The sequence below is a fragment of the Pan troglodytes genome, chromosome 7 (genome assembly GCF_028858775.2).
Source record: "Pan troglodytes isolate AG18354 chromosome 7, NHGRI_mPanTro3-v2.0_pri, whole genome shotgun sequence".
Taxonomy (NCBI): domain Eukaryota; kingdom Metazoa; phylum Chordata; class Mammalia; order Primates; family Hominidae; genus Pan; species Pan troglodytes.
The window spans coordinates 114,147,101-114,172,381 of record NC_072405.2 but is presented as its reverse complement, the minus strand read 5'-3'; the positions used below and the strand labels follow the sequence as shown (position 1 = coordinate 114,172,381).

Here is a 25,281-nt window from a genome sequence, read left to right as displayed (position 1 = left end):
AGCATTCAAGATGTGACTTGGGTTCTGTTAAAGGCATTTAGTTTTATAAGGGAAGCAGAGCATAAAAGTTTGGAAAACTTGTATCCTGACAATGCGATAGAAAAGAAAATCCCATTTTCTGAGGAAAAATTCAAGCCAGCTGCAGAAATTTGCATAAGTAATGAGGGGCCAAATGTTAATCGCCTATCCGCAATGGGGAAAATGTCTCCAGGGCATGTCAGAGGTCTTCACGGCAGCCCCTCCCATCACAGGCCTGGAGGCCTAGGAAGAAGAAATGGTTTTGTGGGCTGGCCCCACGGTCCCTGTGCTGTGACACCAAGTATAGGGACTTGGTGATGTGCATCCCAGCTGCTCCAGCTGTGACAAAATGGAGCCAAGCTACAGCTTGGGCCATGGCGTCAGAGGGTGCAAGCCCAAGCTTGGCAGCTTCCACATGGTGTTGAGCCTGCAGGTGCACAGAAGTCAAGAATTGGGATTTGGGAACCTCTGCCTAGATTTCAGAGGATGTATGGAAATGCCTGGATGTCCAGGTAAAAGTTTGTTGCAGGGGTGGGGCTCTCATGGAGAACCTCTGCTAGGGCAGTGCAGGAGGGAAATGTGGGGTCAGAGCCCCGGTACAGAGTCCCTACTGGGGCACCACCTAGTGGAGCTGTGAGAAGATGGCCACCAACCTCCAGACCCCAGAATGGTAGATCCATCTACAGCTTGCACTGTGCACCTGGAAAACCAACAGACACTCAACGCCAGCCCATGAAAGCAGCCAGGAGGGGGGTTATACTCTGCAAAGCCACAGGGGCAGAGCTGCCCAAGACCATGGGAACCCACCTCTTGCATCAGCGTGAGCTGGATGTGAGACACGGAGTCAAAGGAGATTATTTTAGAGTTTTAAGATTTGACAGCCTCACTGGATTTCAGACTTGCATGGGGCTTTGTTTTGGGCAATTTCTCCTATTTGTAATGGCTGTATTTACCCAATGCGTGTACCCCCATTGTATCTAGGAAGTAACTAACTTGCTTTTGATTACACAGTCTCATAGGCAGAAAGGACTTACCTTGTCTCAGAAGAGACTTTGGACTTTGGACTCTGGACTCTGGACTTTTGAGTTAATTCTGAGTTAAGACTTTGGAGACTATTGGGAAGGCATGATTGGTTTTGAAATGTGACGACATGAGATTTGGGAGGGGACAGAATGGAATGATATGGTTTGGCTGTGTCCCCACCCAAATCTCCTCTTGAATTGTAACTTCCACAATTCCCATGTGTCGTGGGAAGGACCCAGTGGGAGGTAATCAAATTATGGGGGTGGGTCTTTCTCATGCTGGTCTCCTCATAGTGAATAAATCTCACGAAATCTGATGGTTTTATAAAGAGGAGTTCCCCTGCACAATCTCTCTCTCTCTTCGCCTGCCACCATCCATGTAAGACGTGACTTGCTCCTCCTTGCCTTCTGCCATGTGAACTGTAAGTACATTAAATCCCTTTTTCTTCCCAGTCTCGGGTATGTCTTTATCAGCAGCGTGAAAATGAATTAATATACCAACCACACTGAAAAAGGCTGAAAGTGAGTAACTTAGCATGCTAATAGCTGGATAATTGCTTCCCATCTTTCCCCTCTTCAATCATTCTCCACATTACAGCTGGAAATACTTTTCTCAAGTACAATTGAACCATTTTCTTTTTAAAGAAAATATGAGACTGGGCAAGATGATGAGACCCCATCCCTACAAAAAAACAAAATTAGCTGGGCATGGGGGTGGGTGCCTGTAGCCCCAGCTACTTGGGAAGCTGAGGCAGAAGAATTACTTGAGCCCAAGAGCTTGAGGGAGCAGTGAGCTATGACTGTGCCACTGTGACAAAGCAAGACTCCATAGAGAAGGGAAAGAGAGAATTGGTTATTAGTCATTGGTTCCTATTATCGATCAGATAAATCCAAATTTGTTTATATATTAAGGGACATGCCCTGGTCTCAGTTTAAGCCTCAAACCTCATTTCTTACCATATTCCCTTCCAATTTCAATGCAATTGACCAAGATCTCCTCACCCTGATGCCTTCTTATTTCCTCTGCAGGAATTTCACTCCCCTTGAATTTGCTAAATTCCTCTCTCTTTGTGAAGACTTCCTTTGACCACCTGCCCTCCTCTGCACAGCAATTACGTATTCCTATTGCATTTTCCTCTTCATATCAATTGGCATGTTATATTCTAATTGCTATTCATGTGTCTGTATCACCAACGAATTGTAAATTCCTTGAAGTAAGTAACACTCCTTATTTACCTTTGAAGGCTCAGTCTATAGCACAGTGCCTGTTACATTGTAGGGCTTGAAAATAATTCATAAATAAATGGTTTAACTACTTATTAGTGGTACGGTCTGTTCAGTAAACTACCAAGATATATACATATCACTATAAAACAAAGCAATATATTTGTGAAATACAAACCTTTTATCATTCAACACTGAGAGTTCTAAAATAAGAACTGACATGTAAAAACTGTCAGAATACGTAGAACCACTGTTTTCTATAGTATCAACGTTTGTCCTAAAGCAGCAGCTGAAATACATTCCATTAAAGAAATTGTGCCTACCTTTGCAGATATTCTACATCTATTATTTATTTATTTATTTATTTATTTATCTTTAATTATTTATTTTTTGAGACAGAGTCTCGCTCTGTCACCCAGGCTGGAGTGCAGTGGCGCAATCTCGGCTCACTGCAACCTCTGCCTCCCGGGCTCACGCCATTCTCCTGCCTCAGCCTCCCGAGTAGCTGGGACTACAGGCGCCCGCCACCATGCCCGGCTAATTTTTTTTTGTATCTGTAGTAGAGACGGGGTTTCACCATGTTAGCCAGGATGGTCTCAATCTTCTGACCTCGTAATCCGCCCGCCTCGGCCTCCCAAAGTGCTGAGATTACAGGCATGAGCCACCATGCCCGGCCTATTCTACAAATGAAATTATACTGACAGTTATATAAATAAAAGTATTCAGGATAACATGAATAGCATAAACTTTAAAACAACTCCAGATACCTCGCCTAAGAATTCACTTTCTTCCTCTCGAACACGAGCTTGATCCCAAAGGGTAATCTCTAGCATTCGTTCCCGAAATTCTCTTCGGTGGACTGGAGAATAAATGAATGTTTGGTTCCATTTGGGTTCCAATGTTTTCTTTACTGTTTTAGTTCTTCTCTTGTTTTTATCACTATGGAAAAAAACAATGAATTATGAACTTAGATAGAACTATAAGTTTTGTCCTAAAGTTTTTTAATTTAAAATTTCTCAGGAGACAAGTCAGGCGAAGTTTTACCATAAAATTATCATACATTGCAAATGTTATAACCTTTAAAATTATTATGAAAATTTTAAGGTGTATACTATATCACACTTTATAGGTATGACAATAATAGCAATGTTTCAATAAATGTTAAATTTTTTCCATGACATATTATTGAAAACTGAATATTTCTCAAAATCTAAATAAAACCAGACTTGAGAATCTTAACTCCATAATTTTTTAAAAATATCACCCTATTGAAAATCTTCTAAATGATAATTAACCAGTAACATTACATATACTATTCACTTAAACTACAGAAGTCATATTACAAAAAGATGAGTAAATTGTGATATTCACAACTTCTTATCTATAAAGTTCTAGCTAATGACCAATGATAATTTATTTTTTATAAAGATACTTTTTTAAATATAAGAAATTCATATTTATTTGACATACATCTGGTATTTTAAAACACTGTACATTTATGTCTACTTGAGCTAGTCACCACAATGTGGGTTGAAAATGCAAGATAACCATCCCAATAAATGGGATTGCCAGCTCAGAGGTTTTCATGTTCTTTTTCGTTGTATATTTCTGTACATGTGTTACCATACTGTTATACTAATATATTGTCCATATTGGGAAATATACTAAAACAGAAACCAAAAATAATAAAATAAAAATTTTTAAACATTCAAATATTTCTTCCTGACCATGAAAGGATTATCCTATATATCACCTAGGGTACATCCAACCTATTTGGAGATCATTACTCTTGCTTATTAGACAGGATCACTGGCTGGATAGGAATACAATTTTCTAGGAAATACAATTTAAGCTACCTAAGAGAACTATTTAAAATGACAGACAAGCTCCAATTAGAACAGTATCAACTGCTACAAATTATCTCAGCACAACACAGTTCCAAGAGTTTTGGGAAACAGGGAGGAGAGAGAACAAAGAAGGGGTAGAACTGTTTCTGAAATTGGGATGTAATGCAACTTCTTCTCATTGGAATTTTAAGTTTAATGTAGATTTTACTTGAATGATGAAGAGGTATTATATGTTTCCAGAGCACACATATATAACATGGCAGAAAGATGACTTTAAATACACTAATTAATAATGAATTTTGCTAATACACATGGAAAAGATAACATGCAATGTAGCTTTATTAACCACGAAGGCATTGGCAGAAAAATGACAATGCAAACCCATGTAGGAGATTTTATCTCTATACATGGAAAGAAGTGATAATGTGTATGGGAATAACTTATCTGAAACAAGGACTGTGATGTATGATCTTTCTCTCCCTCCTTTCGTTTATAGCTTTAACAAATATTTATTTAACATCTACTCATATTTCATTGACGAAGAATGAATTCTGAGACCCTGTCAAAAGATAAAGTTCCTTCCACGAAGGCCAGGATGAAAGTATTTAACCAGAGCCTTGCTATCTAATTTGAGAATGGTTTATCTGGCTGGGGGTGGTGGCTCACACCTGTAATCCCAGCACTTTGGGAGGCCGAGGCGGATGGATCACGAGGTCAAGAGCTTGAGATCATCCTGGCCAACACGGTGAAACCCCGTCTCTACCAAAAATACAAAAAATTAGCCAGGAACGGTGGCAGGTGCCTGTAATCCCAGCTACTAGGGAGGCTGAGGCAGGAGAATTGCTTGAACCCGGGAGGTGGAGGTCGCAGTGAGCCGAGATCGTGCCATTGCACTCCAGCCTGGGCAAAAAGAGTGAAACTCTGTCTCAAAAAAAAAAAAAAAAGAATGGTTTATATCAAAATCTGAAAGGAAAAAGAAAAGTAAGTCATGAACTTCCTCGTAAGGACAGAAAAAAGTTCTCAGATAAAGAATGAAAATTTTAGACAGGATTTCTATATTGGATAGGAAGAGGAATAGACAATCTCTGAAGTTTCTTATAAGTTATATATGATTACAATTTAATAAGGCAATTTAGTATGTACCCAAGCACCAATTCACAAAAAGAACTATGAAAAATAACCTTATCTTCAGCAAGTTAAAAAAATGAGTTTTACTTTCTCTAGAAGTATAAATAAAGCCTTTAGAATCAAAGCATACTGCATAAGTCAAACACTGAAAAGTTGCTAAAAATATTTAAACACTAAGATCAATAAGCATGCTATAGAGATCATTTTAAAATAAAAGCCTAATTATAATAAAATAAATGATCTTTTAATGAATCATCAAATTGCTGAGAAGGTAGTTAACTTTTTTTAAAAAATAAAATCCAACCTAATCCTTTTTTAAAAATTTATTTTCATGTTACTAGGACTTTGGTTTCCATTAAACGTAATTTAGTAACAGCATGCAAACACTTGATATTTTTACTTAAAATTAGAAGAAATATATTTGAACTAGTAACTAACTTCAAGATATAAAAAAAGAGTATAAAACAAGCCCAGTTATTTTTTAGAGTACACAGTACATTACCTAGAAAATAATTTTCACATGGCTTAACTGAAATTCTATACTAGATTTCTTCTATGTAGTCTCCCTGGCCCCTCTAAAAAGACTCATCAATAAAAAGGCATCAATTGTTTTCTGTTTACTTGTTCAAGTATTTCTTTCAGAAAAATTATCAAAAAAATTAATAATTCATAACAAAAGCACAAACAATCCTTTATTAATGTGTAAAAACTTGTGTCAACCACAAATAAAAAATTGTTAAGATGATAATGTAACTTTCTGAGTTAGGCAGATAATTCTTTTCACTATTACAGATGAAACCTTGACACAACCTAATCAATAAAGTAAGCTATAAAATTTATCTAAAGAATCTTCAAATTCCTGATAAATAACAAGGAACTCAGCTAAGAAAGAAACTCAGAAGGAAACACTCAAATGCCTCTCACATTCCTTGGTGTTGACAAAAGATAAAAAATACTACATCTGGAATATAAAGGACTGGTTAAGAAGAGCTTCCATTTCATCTTTTACTCTTTTTTTTATTTGAGATGGATTCTTGCTCTGTTGTCAGGCTGCAGTGCAATGCCGCATGCAATCTCAGCTCACTGCAACTTCTGCCTCGCAGGTTAAAGCAATTCTCCTGTCTCAGCCTCCCAAGTAGCTGGGATTACAGGCACCTGCCACCACTCCTGGCTAATTGTGTGTGTGTGTGTGTGTGTGTGTGTGTGTGTGTGTGTGTGTGTGTGTGTGTGTGTGTGTGTGACAGAGTCTCGATCTGTTGCCCAGGCTGGAGTGCAGTGGTGCGATCTCGGCTCACTGCAACCTCTGTCTCCCAGGTTAAAGCAATTCTCCTGCCTCAGCCTCCCGAGTAGCTGGGGCTATAGGCACCTGCCACCACGCCTGGCTAATTTTTTGTATTTTTTAGTAGAGACGGGGTTTCACCTTGTTAGCCAGGATGGGCTCGATCTCCTGACCTCGTGATCTGCCCACCTCGGCCTCCCAAAGTGCTGGGGTTACAGGCATGAGCCACCGCGCCTGGCCAATTTTTTGTATTTTTAGTAGAGACAGTGTTTCACCATGTTGGCCAGACTGGTCTCAAACTCCTGACCTCAGGTAATCCACCTGCCTCGGCCTCCCAAAGTGCTGGGATTACAGGCATGAGCCACCACACCCGGCCATAGAGATAGGGTCACATTACGGTGCTCAGGCTGGTCTTGAACTCCTCACCCCAAGTGATCCTGTGATTACAGGCATGAGCCACTGCACCCAGCCTAGAAGAGCTTCCATTTTAGCTCTATCTGGTCAGAATCCAGAAAGAGGGGTTACATAAAAATAAAACTAAGCAAAAATAGTCACGAAAGAAATTCAGTAATTTGCAAGACTTTAATCGTCTTAAAAATATGTTTCTCTTTAAAGTTTTGAGTAAGTAGAAACTTAAGTAATGTGCACAAAAGCATAGATGATTATGGATGACCTCTTCCCTTATAGTTCCACATGTATCTCTCTCCAAAAGACAACCTAAATTGTTAAAAACAGCTTTCTTAATCAAACTTTATAAGATAAAATTATATAGCAAACAGTTTCTAATAACTTTTGATGTTGTGGCATCTTGATATATCCTGAAGAATCTGATATACAGCTTTGACTTCAAAATATGTATCAAATAAAATGCAAAGCCTTTGTTCATTGTCTATTCTTTTGTCCTTTTCTTTTCTGAGATTGTTGTTCAGGTGACACTTTGGTACCCAACTCAACCTTGACTTTCTACTTGAACTAAATAACTAAATCAATGAGATTCCAAAAGCGTATAAACATATTTAACATCACATCTGTGCCTATCCACTTTCAACCTGAGAAAAAATAACGAGATCTTGAGAGCACTCTGCCGTGGGAGGCAGGGATGCAGACAGATAATTGGGGAAAGGTAACTGGTATTATTCCTTCTTTCTTTTTTCATGATGCCTATTGAATAGTCTCTTTTATTTTTTATATGCCTGAAATTCAGAGTGATTAGATTTGTTTTCAGATAAAATATTTCTCCAATCAAATCAGGGTAGAACAAAAAGAAAAAAAAATAAGGGTAGAACAATACCATTTATATTGATTAGAAGAGACACAAAACAAATAATGCTTGAAGAAGGTGATTCTGGGACTTGTGGTAAGTTTTCTTGACGATATAAGGTGATGATACAAAACAACTTGTTAAATTTATAGAATAGAGAGAAATAATATCTTGGTAAGAGGAAGTAGAAATTGTATTAAAATGAGTACTTTTTAGTAGTATTTTTAGCTTTTTTACTAAAAAAGCTAGTATTTTTGACTAAAAATTCTAGTATTTTAGCTTTTTGATTCTATACTTTGTGTTAAAAATTTGATTTTAGGAAGCATAACTTTTAATGATTTTGAATAATGAAAATATATACAAGAAATAATACACACATGCCTAAAATTAATATTCAAAATCACATATACGACATGTGAGTTTTAAAAAATCTTATTTACTGTCACTATTTTGTTTCCTAAGAACATCACGTTTATGTTAAACTTCACACATCTCACTAGTATGATACCAATAAATGATACAGAATTGAAATACCCATTGCTATGAACATTTTCTCATTTATTTTCCAGAACATTTATTTTGTTTTATATCCTTACCTTCTGTCTGGAAGAAAGTAAATTTTAACATAAGGATTCCTTGGCCTCCCATCTTCCCTGGAAGGGAGATCTTTTGCTCCCAAAATTGTAACTATTAATTGGTGACCAACCTTGTCAAACCATAGTTTTATCTGAAAAGCAAAAATATTCATTTATCAATTCAAACATTTACTACACAAACACAATGTTTACTTTTCCAATCTTCACCCCATTCTCTTACAATAACATTAGCGCAGAATATAAACTTTACTTAGTAAATTGTGGCTAGTTAAAATAAAAGGATATACTATAATAACTTCAATGAATAAAAGAATGATTCAGACATTTCAGTTTGACTGATCAAGCATGTGGGCTTTTTATTATCTTAATGTGATTGCTTATTAACATGCAAATAATTACATTATCATAATTAAGGACTTTATATACAATGACTGATCTGTATCTTTACTTATGCAAGAATCACTAGTTCATTTTGGTTCCCCTACAATACTGAGTTCAGAATAAGTGCTCAAAATGAATTGAGTATAGATAGTATCCTGTTTATATAACATTCATAGGGAATTTTCAAGTAAATGTTTTATGTTGTTTCACAGTTAAAAACATTTAAAATATTATAGGCAAAAGGGATTTACTAGTAGCTTTAGTGAATAGATTCCTTCAGTTTGAACTTAAAATGATAATGAATTCATCTTTAAAATTTTTCCTTATTCAGACATTAAGTCTCATTCTTTTGTGAAGTTGATGAATAATATCCTTAGGATAAAAGAGTACATTTTATTATTTGAGATAAGAAAATGAGAACAATTTCCCTGTGCCATAATTAGGGAAGGGAACTTCATATCCAACTGCTGAATTCACTTGATTTAACAGTTATCACCTCCCACACACATACCTCACACCTGCACACCTAGCTGTCTGATTCTATGTCAGGATCTATGATAATTACGGCTCTGATCCATATCTTGGCCCAGAACTCAGCACATACCTAACCACTATGTTGAGACTGAAATGGACAGAAATTTGGAACTTGAGAATAACAGTTAAAAATCACTACTGGTTATACATGAAACACTGGCAGTTCAGTTCCAATTCCAACATAGCTTTGTCGAGTCCCTCACTTCATATCCTAGAGCATGAGACACCGAGCAACTTTTGAGTCAGAAAAGGTAAACTGACAGCCCAAAAAAGTATATAAAATTATTTCTTTTTTTTTGCCAAATGGAATCAGCCCTTTTATAGGAATAAGAGTAAGAAATACCCAAATTGTTTAAATTATAGTTACCAATTTAGCTGCTAAATACAAAAATAGACCCTAGACAAGTATTTCTCAAATTGTGATTAATAAACTTTCCATGTCAGTATTATCTCACTTATTTATTATAAAGTTATAAATTCCTGGGGCCCACTTCTCACCTACTGAATCAGAATGAGGCCCTGGAAGTTGGATTTTAACAAGTCTTCTGGTGATCCTCAAGTGCATTAAAATTTGAGAACCACTGCCTTAGATTAAGAGATTAACAACTTGAAGAAAAAAGTCTCCAAAATACTAAAGGAAAACAGTTCAAATATTTGCTTGTCTAATAATATTAGAACATAGATACAGATAAGAAAAACGGGCAAAAAAGAGACTATTCTTCTGGCAAAAGACATAAGTGAAAAAGAAAGAAAGAAATGCAGGAGTGTTTAATTGTATATGAGATCAAAGAGGTGTTATAGATAGTATCATGGTTCTAAATGTGTGACAAAAACCCAACTGATTTCTATGGTATTCTCTATTTTCACCAGTTTTAAAGAGTTTATGGCTTCATTTTTTCTGAGACATTAAAAAGCTTTCTCTGAGGGTCATGACATGACCTCAAAGGAAAAAAAAATTCTGCAATTTATTTCCAATAAATGTTACATTTAAGAAACAAATAATAATTATTATGAGACTAAGCTAAAAATTATTAGAGCAAATTATTGATTTCTATGAGAACCTTTTGGGGGGTTAAACTAAGTACTTGTTGCCATCTCCACCATCAATATTTTTTCTCCTTTAAAATCATTAAAACTAGCATTTGAGATATATATTTCAAAAGTCTGATAGAGAGTATTCTTTTCAGATTTCCTTATGCCATGGAAAACCTGAATATTATCAGTTACTAATATTATCAATTTCTCATACAGAGTAAACATATGGCTTTCATATTTTTGGTATAATATTTTAGAGTTTACTAAAGTATAAATTACAAATGTGCAAATATTAAAGTAATTTAAATAGCAAATAGGCACATTTTAACTTTACTAATTATTTGACCAAAATTACACCTTTTAATAGACTGCCTTAAACTGAGTATTTGAATATAGCACTAATTTTTATTTATATTATAGGACTTGCATTGAAGTTTTTTATAGATATCCAGTTCACATAATCAAAACAGATTTTATTAGGTACATCACTTTATAACATTCTTAATTTCTTATCTGTGCTTTTTAAATAAGTGTTTAAAATATAGCTGTTGATTCCCCCAAATATAACAAACATATCTTCACAATTCTGGTCCTGACATAGTTCCTGTTCAGCCCCAATTTCATTAATAAAAATATTAGTATAATTTAAATTGTTTTAAAATATTTCTCATTCTGGCTTTAGCATGTAACTTTTTAATTTTCCTAAGTAGGACCTAAGCAGCATAGGTAAATATTTTATATTGTATAATATTAACAAGAATAATTTAATTTTAAAAATTTAAACAAAATAAGTATTACTCAGAAGCAACAAATTTTTTAAAAACAACATGCAGCAAAGCAAGGAGAGCATAATACTACTTAAAAAAAACTATATTGCCATTACTTTACCATATAAGGGTTTCCTAATGAAAAGAGGCAAACAACTTGTACCCAAGTATTACATAAAATTAAATAAAACAATGGCAAAATATTAACAAAATAAATCCAACTTATTTTATTTGGATTATAATTTTGTTCTTTCAAAGCAAAATACTTTCCAAAAACTGAACCTTATATATAATATGTGTAAAATTCATATTTTAAATAAGGTACAAATTTATTTGCCAATCTCCTCAAGGAGTTATAACTTGGAAAATGCAAGAGAATATAGATGTTAAGTGACATAATGAGTGATTTAAAGAGACAGCAACCTTAGTGTAATAAAGGAAAATATCAACAGTATAAAATTAGCTATTTCCGTAAATGTCATATATATGTAGAATCTACATTAAATCTACATTAAATGCCATTTTGAAATCTATAAGGTTTAATATTTAGTTTATCATATAAAATCACTAACAAAGATTGTCTCTTTAAATTTTTATTCAATATTCTAATCCCCATGCAAAATTTTACAAGCTGGCTAATAAAATGATTTGAAAGTCAATAATGTGATTTGGAGCAACATACCAAAAAAAGTTTTCCTACTAACGCATTTTCCAAAAACATACAAATAGGGTTAAACACAACTTTAGTTTCTATCAGGCAGACAAGGCCTTTACCTGAACCCTAGGAACAAAAGGCGTTGTTCTTCTACTAAGGCTTTGGCTCTGGTAAGCAAAATTAAAGAAAAAAGCAATAAAACAAAACCAAAAAGGACAACACGCTGGAACTAAAAGACCAAAAGTAAAAACAAACACATACAACTATCCCTTAAATACAATTTTTCCATGACAATATTTATCAAAATTAAGTACTTCAGTGTGATGAATAAATTAATTTTGTCCAATGCCAAAAAACATTAAAAACTATACAAAATATTAGAATTTGTATAATCCAATTTTTCAAATGTAGTTCACATAACAAGAATTAAGACTGGATATAAAATAATATATTTGGGCTCATGTACTTTGAAAGAATGATTATAAGCATAACCCAAGAATCAATAAATTTCATATTTTATCCTTAAACACACTACATAAAAAATAGAATAGTGCAAAAAGAAGTTAGTTGAAAATGTATTACAGAGTTATTAGTGAAAAGCCATCTGTGGAAGTAATTGTGTGACTTCTCCAAAGTATGTCTACCCAAAGTCCAAAAACTATTAGCCAAGTTGGCTTTAGAATTTCTTAAAAGAATAAACACATTAAAATAAAAATGTGCAGAAATACGTTGGACTAATTAGTTGATTCATACTTGGTGAATCCCTATCAGGTTCTAGTATTGAAACACCATCATCAGATATTTATTATGTATCACTCAAGATAACACTGCTTATTGCTAATCACACCTATTAATGACAATATCTTGTTTCTTTTTGCTTATACAGTTCGTTATACTTTTCCAAGCCTTTATTGACAGTTTGTTGTAAGTTTATTGCCTCATGGTATTTCCAACAACCTTATGAGGTAGTTGCTTCTACTCACAGTTTGTAGATGAGGAAACACAGAAAAGGGCTAGTCATACTTGCCCATACTCAAACAAAAAGCAAGATAGTGTAAAGACAGAAAATATAACCCAGTTCTAATTAAATAACTAAATCAAATTCTCAGAATCAAATCAAATTTCTTTTCTCTTACTGACTTTTGTTTTCATGTTGAAACAGTTTCCAAAAGACATCACAATAATCAGAATGTTGTGCCTTTATTAGGCATTCCAACAGTTAATCAGAACATAATCAGGTTTGGGAATGGATTTCAAGGCATTTAATTCTGCTTCTATCACCAAGATTCCATCCCATTCCTCACATTTCTTATGGATGTCTCTCTTGTCTACTTCAAAATCATAAATAGTTAAAGGCTTCTCTCTTTCCACTGCTAATTGGAAACAGATAATGAGTACTAGGAGTACTTTTGCTCAATTCAGTTGGCATTGAACAGACACGTTTATTTAAGACATAAATCTAAAACCCAAAGGAAAGCAGACTTAAAAGCAGACTGTCATTCAGTCATGAGTCATCTTTCTCTCTCTCTCAATCTCTCTCTCTCTGTCTCTGTCTCTTTCAAAACCAAGGCAGTTTCAAATCTAAGCTGTCTTCCTTTTTATGTGGAAATATTCCCAAAGGAAGAAAGAAATATTCAGATGTGGAGTGTGTTACTGATGTCTGTTGGCATAACCACAGGCTATTATAATGCTTTAGCAAATGACAGAGGGGATATATGAAATTCATAGAGAAATTTGGCATGTTGAAGAAAGGGACTAAACAAGGTACTTTAGAAATACATTTTATTTCCCCTGTCTTCCTACCTGTTTTGTTTTAGACCAAAAATATTAACGTTACAGAATATTTTTACAAGTAAATATTATGTCATAAAATAAAAGATTCACTTTAAAAGAAATACTTTCAAATAAATTAATCCTTTAAAAGCAAACATTTTTTCATGTTCTAAAATGAACTCAGACATGCATCTCACAGACTTCTGAAATCAACCTTCTGAAACCTATGGCAATTTACACCTAATCTTCACCCATGAGTTTATATTTTAAATATGGCTATAAAAATATATTTTTGTGTTGACAGTATTTTTTAAATTAAGGTAAAATTCACAAAACATACAACTGACTATTTTAAAGTATACTATTCAGTGGCAATTACTGTGTTCAGAATTCTGTGGAATCACCACCTCCTTCCAGTTTCAAAATATTTTCATCATCCCAGAACACTCTGAACTTTACGTAATCACTCCCTACTTTTCCATCTCGCTGTCCATTAATAACCACTGCTTTCTGTCTCTATGGATATTTCAGATAGGGATGGCAAACTACTATGTGTCTCACTGTAATTTGTAATTACTATTAATTCATTTATTGTAAGCATGAGAGACCTGATGATCTCTATAACAATTCAGGCTTCATACAAATGAAGAATCTGAATTTGTACCCCACAATTCATTTTGCATTTTTAATGTCACTTTCCACTATTAATTGCACTACTATCTTTAGAACATTCCTTTCATACAATACTTTCAGAATAACAAAGTTATGACAATGAAATGTAAAAGATAAAAGCTCAAAAAAACCTGTCATTTATAGAAAGTTTTTAAAAGGCTATGGAGTTTCTAGGGAGATAGAAAGGACACATACCTCTCCTTAAATTATGTATTCCTTTTAAATGGGCATATAAAACGGATATTTGTAATATTTACTTAAAATGGAGTCAAAAGATATTTTTAAAAGTAACTTGGAAAAACACTGCAACCATAAATCAACCACAGATCATGAAGTGAATGAAATAAAATATGATTATCAATAGTATCAACTGTGTAATACGTTCCCACAGAAAGAGAATTCTGAGCCTTTTCTCACTTCGAAAATAATTGAAAGCTATATTTTCTTATAACACCCTGTTATAAAACTAGCCAAAGACTACAAACTAATTAAAACTATTAAGAACTACAAAAGTAATCCACTGAAGGAAAAAACTGCTAAATTCTGGAAGAACACATATTAAAAATGGAGTCCTAATAAGGGAGTGCTGTCAGTGAAAATGCTAACAAACAGCCTACTTGGCATAAACCTGAACTCATGCTGATTTTCTTCACCAAATACATTAATGGCATTTTCACTGTTATGCTCTAGAATAATAAGCAGCAGGACAATTCAAGCATGGAGAAAAAATAAATTGCATACATTTAAAAAAATCAACAGCCTTGAGCATGAAAATGTAAACAACGAATTTACATTACATGTTTTTTTATAATCACCTCCTTTGAGAATGATATTATATGTATATATTTTCTATTTGAGACATGAACTGACAGAATATTAGGAAGGTCAGCTCACATACTATAGAAATTATCATTGTTCTCAGGCATTAGCAGTTTCATAATTTTGTAAGTGAAGTATGGGCCCAAGTAAAAACTAACCAAAAGCAAAAATGTCCAAAGGTAGAAAAGAAGGAAAAAGGAATTGTCATGTTGGTTTATGACTTCCTAGTTTTCCTTAGGGTTGATATATGTAGATATATTTTTCCAACCTCTACATCATTAGAGCAAATCAAAATTGTCTCCAGGCTGATACAGACAGGATTAAATATAAAGGGAACTATTATATACAAGATAGCATCTTAGTTATGTTTTCCTGGATGCAAAAATATAAGAATAAAATTCATAAATTACATGAAGGTAAAAACTTGTATTTGCAGTGACTAGCACTATACCTGATGTGGGGGTCAAAACTTAACATATATTTCTTAAGTAGATGATTGGAGTTTAATTAGGTAAAATCATTTCTGAAGGAAAAATATGAAAATAGATTTCAAGAATCCTAAAATTTTCCTTTGCCTTTTATATTGTAATTTTATTTCTGGAAGGTTATTCTGACAATTGAATTTTGTCCTAACAAAAATATTCCAGATTTATATTCAAGGATTTCCACGGTATCATTATTCATAAAAATATAAGTTAGAAACAAGCAAGATAACCTATAATAGTGATTTAGGTTACAATGAAGTATTAAAATGGCTATTAAAACAATTTTAAGAGGAATTTTTAAGGACAGGAAAAAGTCCACAATATTACTAAGAGAAAAATCAGGATTCAAAAGAGTATTTCTTTTTAGTTTTGTTTAAAAATTTATATGTAGTGAATGGTTATATTTCAGTGTCAGGATTATAGGTGATTTTATGTCTTATTAATTTTCTGTACTTTCCAGATTTCCCACAATAAATATGCAGTATATTTATAACCAATATTTTTTATATATGTGGGTGGGGTATGGGTATATGTGTGAACAATTTCAAAACATATACAGCTAAAAGTTTTACTACTAATATCATAGTGGAACATATTCCTTCCAAGTCATAAGAAAAGGAGAAAATAGTACACATTTTAAATTACAAAATCACTTATAAATCTAAAGACTATAACTTTACATCATTATACATAAATTTAGAAGTGAAACTTCTACGTTTATATTTCCCCCAAATATTTAACAGATGTACCTTTTACCATATTAATTTTGAACCATGAAGAAAAATAGTTGAATTTGAAATTTGTCTAAATCCCTGACCTATGCTTCTCATCCTCCCCTCCTAGTCCAATCTGTAATAAGACCTTGGGATTCAAATGAGATAACAAAGTGATACTTACTTATTATAGAAATCTAACTTCCACTCCTTCTTTACCAACTCAAGCAAACTATACATACACACAGACACAGACAGACAGACACGCACACACACACACACACAGTTTTATTTATGGACTGGGATCATCCAGCCCCAAAAACATTATTTAAGGACGAACTATTGAAATGGATCCATAATAAGAAACAACATTTATTAGCATTTTATAGTATAGTAGAAGAAAATACACATTTGTAACTATAAATGACAACATATGGGCTGTCGATATATGTAAGAATAAGTAGAAAGATGCTACTTATTTTGTAGACTTGAAAAAAGACCACTGGCCTCAAATGAAAAAGTTCACTCTGTTTATGAAATACAAAGGAAAAAAGATAATAAAGGAAGAAATATATTTTAGTGGAACATTTACAATCTCCTAATAGCATCACATATTCCTTACATAACTTTTCTGTTATTGTCACCTTTATGGTTAAAATCATTCTTAAAAAGACATGTCTAATGATTTTTTTAATAACTTCAAATGAACTTTTTTCCTTTTTGCATATACTTCCTATAACTCCTTTTAATTAATGAAAATACTTCAGAAAAATCAAATACTACCCTTTCCTCCCCACCCACCCCCCAAAAAAAAACCAAAGGAGAAATTTCATAGCTAATTTAACAAAAAGCTATCTTTTTTGGGCTTAAAATATCAGCCTCAAATAATTTAGTTTTTAACTGTAACTTTTTTTTAATCCAAAATTCAAGGTCTGAATTTTGACAACCTAAATAGCTTTTTAATACTCATGAAATTTCAAGTTTAGTAATCACCAACAATACTGGTAATATTAACCTGTATTTTTCTAATATATAACAATAAATTTATTATTTCACTATTTTAAAATGGTTTAATGAGGGAATTACAACAGAACAAACGAATAAAAAGTAAAGACTTAGATTTGTAAAGTTTCTCTAATATCAACACAATATAAAATTCATAAATGAATATTTAAGTTTTATTTTAAAATGTTCAAATCAGGGATCACTTAATGTGCAAAGTTATCTGAAGTATTTAGCAATCCATTATATATTTCTCTATTTCATTTTGTCTATTGACAAAAATATCTCAAGTATCATTTTATTTCATAGCAATATTCAACTCCAATGATTACTATGAGCTGACACCAAATATCCTTAAAGTTGAAAAGCAGTGAAGAATACATGTTTACTTTTATCTGAAATACCATCTTTATATAGTGCAACATTTTTATTTCTCTTAAAAATCTATGACAATTTATAGTCATCTTAAGGTATAGAGCAAAAATTATGAACTTGAATTTTGTTATAATTACTAACATAAAAAAGTTTAGGTACCTTTACAAAATGTAACTTTTATTAAATTTCAGTAAATCTAACTCTTAATAAATGAAGCAGTATGATAAATAATCAAAATTGGATTTCAAAAATTAAAAGAATGAGAAAGTGGGAGGTTAAAAGCACAATTATGTTCTAGGAATAACTTGGTTTGTAAAAAACAAGCATCATATTTTAAAAACACTATTTGATATTCCAAAAAGAAGAGTAAATGTAATGACTACATACTGAAAGTTGTCCTGATAAGAACTGTGGGACATCCCTCAACATTCCAGGACTCATGGGAGAGGTAACAGAAATAGAAGGACGATCCATTTTTTGAGATTCAAAGGAGCTAGAACCTGAAACGATAATTACACATAACGAATAATAACAATGTCTCTTCACAAGTATTTAGTAAGTTTTGCCATATATCTTTTAAATTATTTATTTTTTTGATGTCCACAAGGTGTCACTATATAGACCATTTCTTAGACACAACATTCCAAATATTCTTAAAGGGGTTTTTTTGGAAGCAAAAGTGCACTATAGGGATTCTCTTAAGACCAACAGTGAACCATTTTCTGTGCCAGTTATAGCAGAGACAGGCCTCTACCTCAGGACTTAGTTATTATCTGTTAAGTGTACTATATTCATATCTTACAATGACATATTAAGAAAAATTTAAAAGTAGAAACAAGGAGTAATCAAAACATAAATCATTAAAGCAACTGAAAGACAGACTACATTTGCAAACATTAAGAAAATAAGTCCAAAATTATTAAATTTTTAAAACGATGTCTGGCAGAATATAACAAACTGGCAGAAAGAAGTGAGGGGCATGAAAAAAAGGAATAAAATGTTAAATATTTATTGTCACTATTTTGATTCTTGGGGACAAGAACATTCCCTGTATGTCTGTCGTGTTCTCTCGACAGAACATTGCTGATATTCATTGAGATTCAGAACACTGGGGAAGACCTGTTTTTGTTGTTGTTGTTGTTGTTGTTGCTTTGAGACAGAATCTCATTCTGTGGCCCAGGCTGGAGTGCAGTGGCGTGATCTCGGCTCACTGCAAGCTCCGCCTCCCGGGTTCACGCCATTCTCCTGCCTCAGCCTCCCAAGTAGCTGGGACTACAGGCGCCTGCCACCACGTCCGGCTAATTTTTTGTATTTTTTTTTTTAGTAGAGACGGGGTTTCACCGTGTTAGCCAGGATGGTCTCGATCTCCTGACCTCGTGATCCGCCCGCCTCGGCCTCCCAAAGTGCTGGGATTACACGCGTGAGCCACCACGCTCGGCCAGGAAGACCTATATTTAAGGGAATGGATGTATAAAAACTTAATTGGGAACACAGTGAACCTACAACACCTCTGGGACATCCAATGGGAGATGTAAAGCAGGTATGTGGAAGTACAGATGGGACCAAATGTCAAAGTAGAGACTAGTGTTGGAAATTAACCTGTAGAGTGGTATGCCTAATTGGAAATGAGGGGAAACTGCAAGCCTTGGGATTAGAAGTAATGGTGATACCTTTTATATTACTAGCAAGTAGAAAGAATGAAAGCTTTTTACTAAGAAATAAGCTGGGTTTTTTTTTGGTTGTTGTTGTCGTTGTTTTTTACAATAAAGGTTGTTAAGCTTTAGGTAGCAGGAAGACACAACAGAATGTATTCTTTGAACATCCAGGCATGAAGGGACAATGATAGCTCCTTTTGGTAATGTAAACTTGGAAGTCATACAGCTGGCAATTACAACCATAAGAAGAAAATAATTTATTGAGGAACCAGTAATAAAGAGGGTTAAGGACAGGGGCTTGGAAAAAAATCAATGTTTAAAGAATAAAAGATTGGATCTAATCTGAGAAAGGACCCCTGTCTCCTCAGAAACGATTTTGGAATTATAGCCTAGGGTCTTTTTAAATAGCTAAAATAAGATAAAGGTTTCCATGCTGCTCATGCAGTATCTGAGAGATGTAATAAAGGTGAATAAAAATTTTAACCTATCCCATAGGATTGTTGTAAAAATTAAATGTGATGGTATAGGTACAACATCAAGCACAGTTACAAGTACTAAATAAAAAGGGAGCAATAAGGATAATGATGATAATATCATTTTATAATAATTATAATTTTATTATTTATGTTACAGTTTTATGTGATCATGATATTACTTTGGATAAAATCATTTAGCACGTAGCCAAAGATACTAAATCAAATAAGCCCTGGGACCATATTGTAAAGTATAGAGCTATGGCATTCAAAGGACTACTCTGATAAAAACTTTAAAGAAACTTGTAATTGTAAATATGAAAGTAAAAAACATCTATTTTAATAGTACATTCTCAACTATTGTGGTATATAGAGAATCTGACCACTTCTCACCATCCTCATTGCTACCACCACAGTTTAAGTCACCACTATCTTGCCACTAGATTAGCCTTCTCACTAGTCTCTCTGGTTTTACCCTCGACTCTATTTAATCTATTTGCAATCTAGTAGCCAGATTTTAACACTAAGTATCTACTCAAAACCATCCTAGATAGCTCCCAATTTTCCTGAAAGTAAAAGTCAAAGTCCTTACAGTGGGTTATATAGCCTATGCAATTTGCCCATTATTCCTCTATCCTCATTCATACCATTCTTCCTCTTGCTCACTCCATTCAGCTACACTGGCCTCGTTGAATTTCCTTAAATGCACCTTAGGCTTTCTTGCCATTGCATCCACCTATCCTGTACCTGGAAAGATTTCCCCCCAGGCAGCCACTCCAAATGTTTCCTTCAATCCTTCCTTCTCCGTGTGGTCTATCCTGATCAACATATTTCAAACTGCAATCCTTTTTTTCCTCTCTCCCAATATCCCTTACTGTACTCTCAATCAATAAAGTAACTTAGTTCATTGGAAAAAATTAATTTAACATTGGAAATAGCACTCAAAATAATTTTTTAAATTATAGATAAATTTGACATTAAACTTCTGTATTTATTGTTCCACTACTGCTCTGACGTTAAATCAGAACTGTTATCCCACTTTCCAAAAATAGAAATTAGAATAAATGTAATTATTCACTAGTTTATTCCAAGCATTTCCCCCCACTTAATGAGGATGAGGTTACAAATAGTAAATTTTAAAACTAGGGGAAGTTTTGGGGATGAATTTTTGGGAGTAGTGAATATATTCATGATTTTTTGTTGGGATGATGGTTTCACAGGTATATATGTATTTCAAAACTTACCTAATTGTGTACTTTAAGTATATGCAGTTTATTGTAGTATACCTTAATAATGCTATCTAAAAATCTGTAATAAGACATGTTTAAAAAAAACTTAAAATATTCTACATTTTTGTATTTTTTCCCACAGTGACATGAAATAATACTAAATTTTCCATCTTTATATGCTTACAGACTTGATAACAAGGTTATCATATTTCTTACTTCACATTACTAGTTAAATACTTCATCTGATCTCTGATGAATGCAATTATAAATAACGTTTTCTTCCAGCATAAATAAAACTTACTGGACTCCAGTTGTGCATGTGTGCTATCAGGTATTCGCGGTATATCTCTGAAATGATTAAAAAAAAAAAGAAAGAAACTGTTTCAACAATTAATGCAACTCATATTTTTTATTATTATCAACCTATTAATAGGAGAGTGTAAAATGAAGAAAACTGTGTATAATAGTGGCATTATATAAATAAGAAACAAACAAGCCTTAGTACTTATTGCTAATAAAATTATCCTGGGCTAACCCCAACTATTTAAAAGGAATTAAAATTCACATGCATCCATAGCATACTTTTAAAAACAGACTTTATTTTCTATGTGCCTCACTACACAATTACCCATTACAAAAAATTTGCATTCAACAAGGTAAGTTTTACAGATACATTTTTATTCTATTCTGCTCTTTGGTTTTACCTGCTATTCTAAATCAATAACATTAAAGTGCAAATAAAATATCACCAAAATAAAAAGTAAGATATTCATATTGTGATTAAAACTCATTTTATTTTATTTATTTTTATTTTTTTAAGATGGAGTCTCACTCTGTCACCAGGCTGGAGTGCAGTGCCGCGATCTCAGCTCACTGCAACCTCCACTTTCTGGGTTCAAGCAATTCTCCTGCCTCAACCTAATTTTTGTATTTTTAGCAGAGACGAGGTTTCACCATGTTGGCCAGGCTGGTTTTGAACTCCTGACTTCAAGTGATCCTTCCGCCTCGCCCTCCCAAAGTGCTGGGATTACAGGCTTGAGCCACCGGAAACTTTTAAAATGTAGTAACATCATTGAGAAAAAGGCAAACATGTTTCTTATGGGGAATCTCAACATTACCTTGCAACTATATTTATACCAAAAGTAAGTGTATCTTTTTATTTGAGATTTGACACAAGGGGTAAATATTAATGGTTACATTCATTCAGTAAATTACATAAAGGACTATAAATTCTTTAAAATATTAAACAAAAATATGACTTGAAGATCCTTTAATACCAAGAAATATATTTGATCAATACCCAAATCTTATGCACTGCAGTTTTACCATAATACAAAACTATGAAAGGACAAAATAAAAAATGAATACAATTTCAAGTGCCAGATTTAATACTTTAAAAGGAACATTTTAATAAAACTAAGCTACCACCCTAAGTCGTTTTCTTCAGCATTTTTAAAAAAGAGATAAAAATAATACAGGCCCATCATTTCCTAAATGAATTAAAACTGGACATTACCATTCTACAACAAAGGATTTCTGTAGGCTTCACCCTAGAATGCTCTTACCCCAAATCTGCATGTAATAATTCACTAACAGTAGTATTTTTCTGTTGCTTTTACTCTGATATAGGTATATATTTTACCTTGGCATGTAATGTAATTCACTTGCCTCTTTAATATTTATTGCTAATGTTTGGAAACTGTCAATTTTAATTTATAGGCATTATATTTAATGCATAGGCATTATAAAACAGAGGTATAAATTACAAAGCCAAAGAGTACTTTGGTGTTTGCTTATTTTTGGTCTGTTTGTCTACCTTGTTAAAAAAGATTTCATGTTTTTCCATAAACTATTACCTCTATGTAGGAATTGTATGTCCTTTGGCCCTTTCTTTCCTATGTTGAAATCTCTATTTTGAAAAATGTAAAATTTATAGACTATAGATGATTTATAGTCTCCTTCCCCTACTATATCCTATAACCACCTTCTAAAGTGTTACAACAAAATGAATAAACGCCTAGATATTTCTTCTTCTTTTGTAATTAACTATATATTCTACCATCTATATGATCAGATAAAGAGATATCATTATTTTTGGTGTGGTGCTTTTGTTAAGGAAAGAGAAAAAGTTATTGTCTACAAAATAATTCATTTCCATAAAGCAATCAGAAATTATTAAATGGCACATTACATATTGTTTAACAGTATTCAACTTCACACACATATAAAATACTGAAACCAACTTACCCAATAGGCCTTGAAACTACAAGTTCTACTTGTGGTTCAGGTTTGGATTCTAGAATGATGTTGTACACTTCCTCAAATGTGGCTCCTTGCAGTAGTCTTCCATTCCATTCTAATACTTCATCACCTATAGTGTGTGTCAGTAATAATAATCTTTACAGAAAATTTGATCTGACAAATTATACTTAAGAGCATCTTAAACTTCAATAAACTCCATAGGATAAAATAACCATTATACAATACGAAACATACTGAGAACAACAGTTCCAGTGACACAAAATTTGATGACCATGGTGATTAGTATATTTCACAGGAAAGGACAATGATCAGAGGAAAAAATTATGTGAACATTTTCTCTATGGGATTTCTTAATAGAAATTCGAATTCTAAGCAACTATCAAAATCAGTTGCCTCCTTAAAGATTTTATGACTCTATACTCCAGGTTTCTCAATATATGTGCAACTGAGCACCTTGTTTTTTTGTAAAGGGTTTCCAGTATCTAAATTCTCTTGTAAAAACCTTAATAATTAGTATATTATCAAATCCTCTTTAAGGTACTCAAGGATTTCTCCAACAGTATCCATTAACAAAGAGATAAGGGGTGACACACACGGTAGGAAATATGCCTTTATCCATAAAGTGTATTCTAAACTATGTTGGAATTTTCTCAAAAGAAAAAGGTCTTAGGGGAAACAAAATAGGTTAATATTAGATACAGATTAGAACACCAATCAGAAAAAAGTAAGATAAAGTCAAATAAAAATGATTTTTATCTACTATGACTCAAGAAATAATAGTTTTGCCTTTCCATTAATGAATAGAGATTTATATCTAAGTTAAATGAGCTCTTTGTTATTGTCAAATCACTTCTAAATAAATGAAAATAACTCATAACTACTAAAGTTGAATGGTTTAAATGTAAATAATCAAAGGTAAAACCCTACCTGGTCTAAGATGTCCTACAGTATCAGCTAAACTTCCTTTTTTTACTTTAGTAATAAATGCACAAAGCCGACCTGATTCAGTCATCTTTCCTCCTACAACCTGTTTAAAAGAGGAAAGTATTAACATGGGAATATTGTTAAAATGAGCATGGTTGAAGATTCAGGTAAAAAAATACCTAGAACAATTTGCAACACCTAAAACGCTAATTTAATGTACAGAAAATGATTTCTTAAATAATTTATTGTCTCTATTAGGTTAGCACATGCCCTAAGAGCTAGGTCTTTTTCACATATTCCAACTGTTTTGCCATTTAATCCATAATTTGCTGAAATGTTGCATAACTTAGAAACAACATAACAATTGGTAATTTTTGTCCTTATTCAGGAATTCTTTCTTTTGTCATTTACAAAAACATTTTACAGTATCATTAATTATATAAACATTTCTAGTTATAGATGTAAATACTTTAATACAAAATTTTTGTTTCTTTTACTATAATTAGGATATACCACCAAATTTTCATTGATAATCTTTTAGAAACACTGATAATGTGCTTAATGATGATGGATCTTTCTTGAAAAAAATTACAAAATTTACGTAATCGCATCAGAAGTAATATAAAATTCAGACCATCTGAATCCCAATTTTTCATTTTTATGTTTCTATTAAAATATAACTTTTAGAAAATGAATAAAAATGTTAGGAATAATGCTGTGGAGTCATATGTATACCTGCTGTGGAGTCATATGTATACTTGCATATCTTACAAAATTAATGCTTTGATTCTAATCAACTGCCATTCAGTCAATATCTCAATTTGATGGCAAGTGAAGCAAATAATAGCAACTCACTGACTGAAATGAATTGGTTTTTCTCTCCTAAATAGAGTGAAAGTTATTTGAATTCAAAAATCACGGGGTGTATCTTATTCCATGCATTTTTTCCATAATTACAGTGACTTGAACATAGCTTCAATTCAGTTAATAAACTAATTAGTCCTATGTTTGATTCTGAAAATTATATGTATAGCTCTTATTGACTTATATCCTTAAGTAAATATTTAAAAACTTTTTGGCTTAACAAACATTAATAATAATTAATTATACTGGCTATAATGATTATTGATATCTTAAAGCTTGCCAGACACT

General features: G+C 32.9%; 1 protein-coding gene across 49 annotated transcripts in view; it reads right to left on the bottom strand.

The window, feature by feature from the left end:
- Positions 1–25,281, bottom strand: part of RIMS2 (regulating synaptic membrane exocytosis 2) — a 729,498-nt gene that overhangs the window by 313,386 nt on the left and 390,831 nt on the right. For 27 of the 49 annotated variants that reach the window (XM_054657454.2, XM_063816530.1, XM_063816529.1 and 24 more), the window contains 6 exons: positions 24,133–24,232; positions 23,191–23,314; positions 21,245–21,291; positions 17,974–18,086; positions 8,376–8,506; positions 3,032–3,203 (listed from right to left, as the gene is read on the bottom strand). In XM_054657454.2, the coding sequence (XP_054513429.2) occupies positions 3,032–3,203; positions 8,376–8,506; positions 17,974–18,086; positions 21,245–21,291; positions 23,191–23,314; positions 24,133–24,232 (687 nt within the window). Of the gene's footprint in view, positions 1–3,031; positions 3,204–8,375; positions 8,507–11,866; positions 11,915–17,973; positions 18,087–21,244; positions 21,292–23,190; positions 23,315–24,132; positions 24,233–25,281 lie in introns of all 49 variants that reach the window. The other 22 variants (XM_063816523.1, XM_063816526.1, XM_063816527.1 and 19 more) reach the window with 1 other exon arrangement.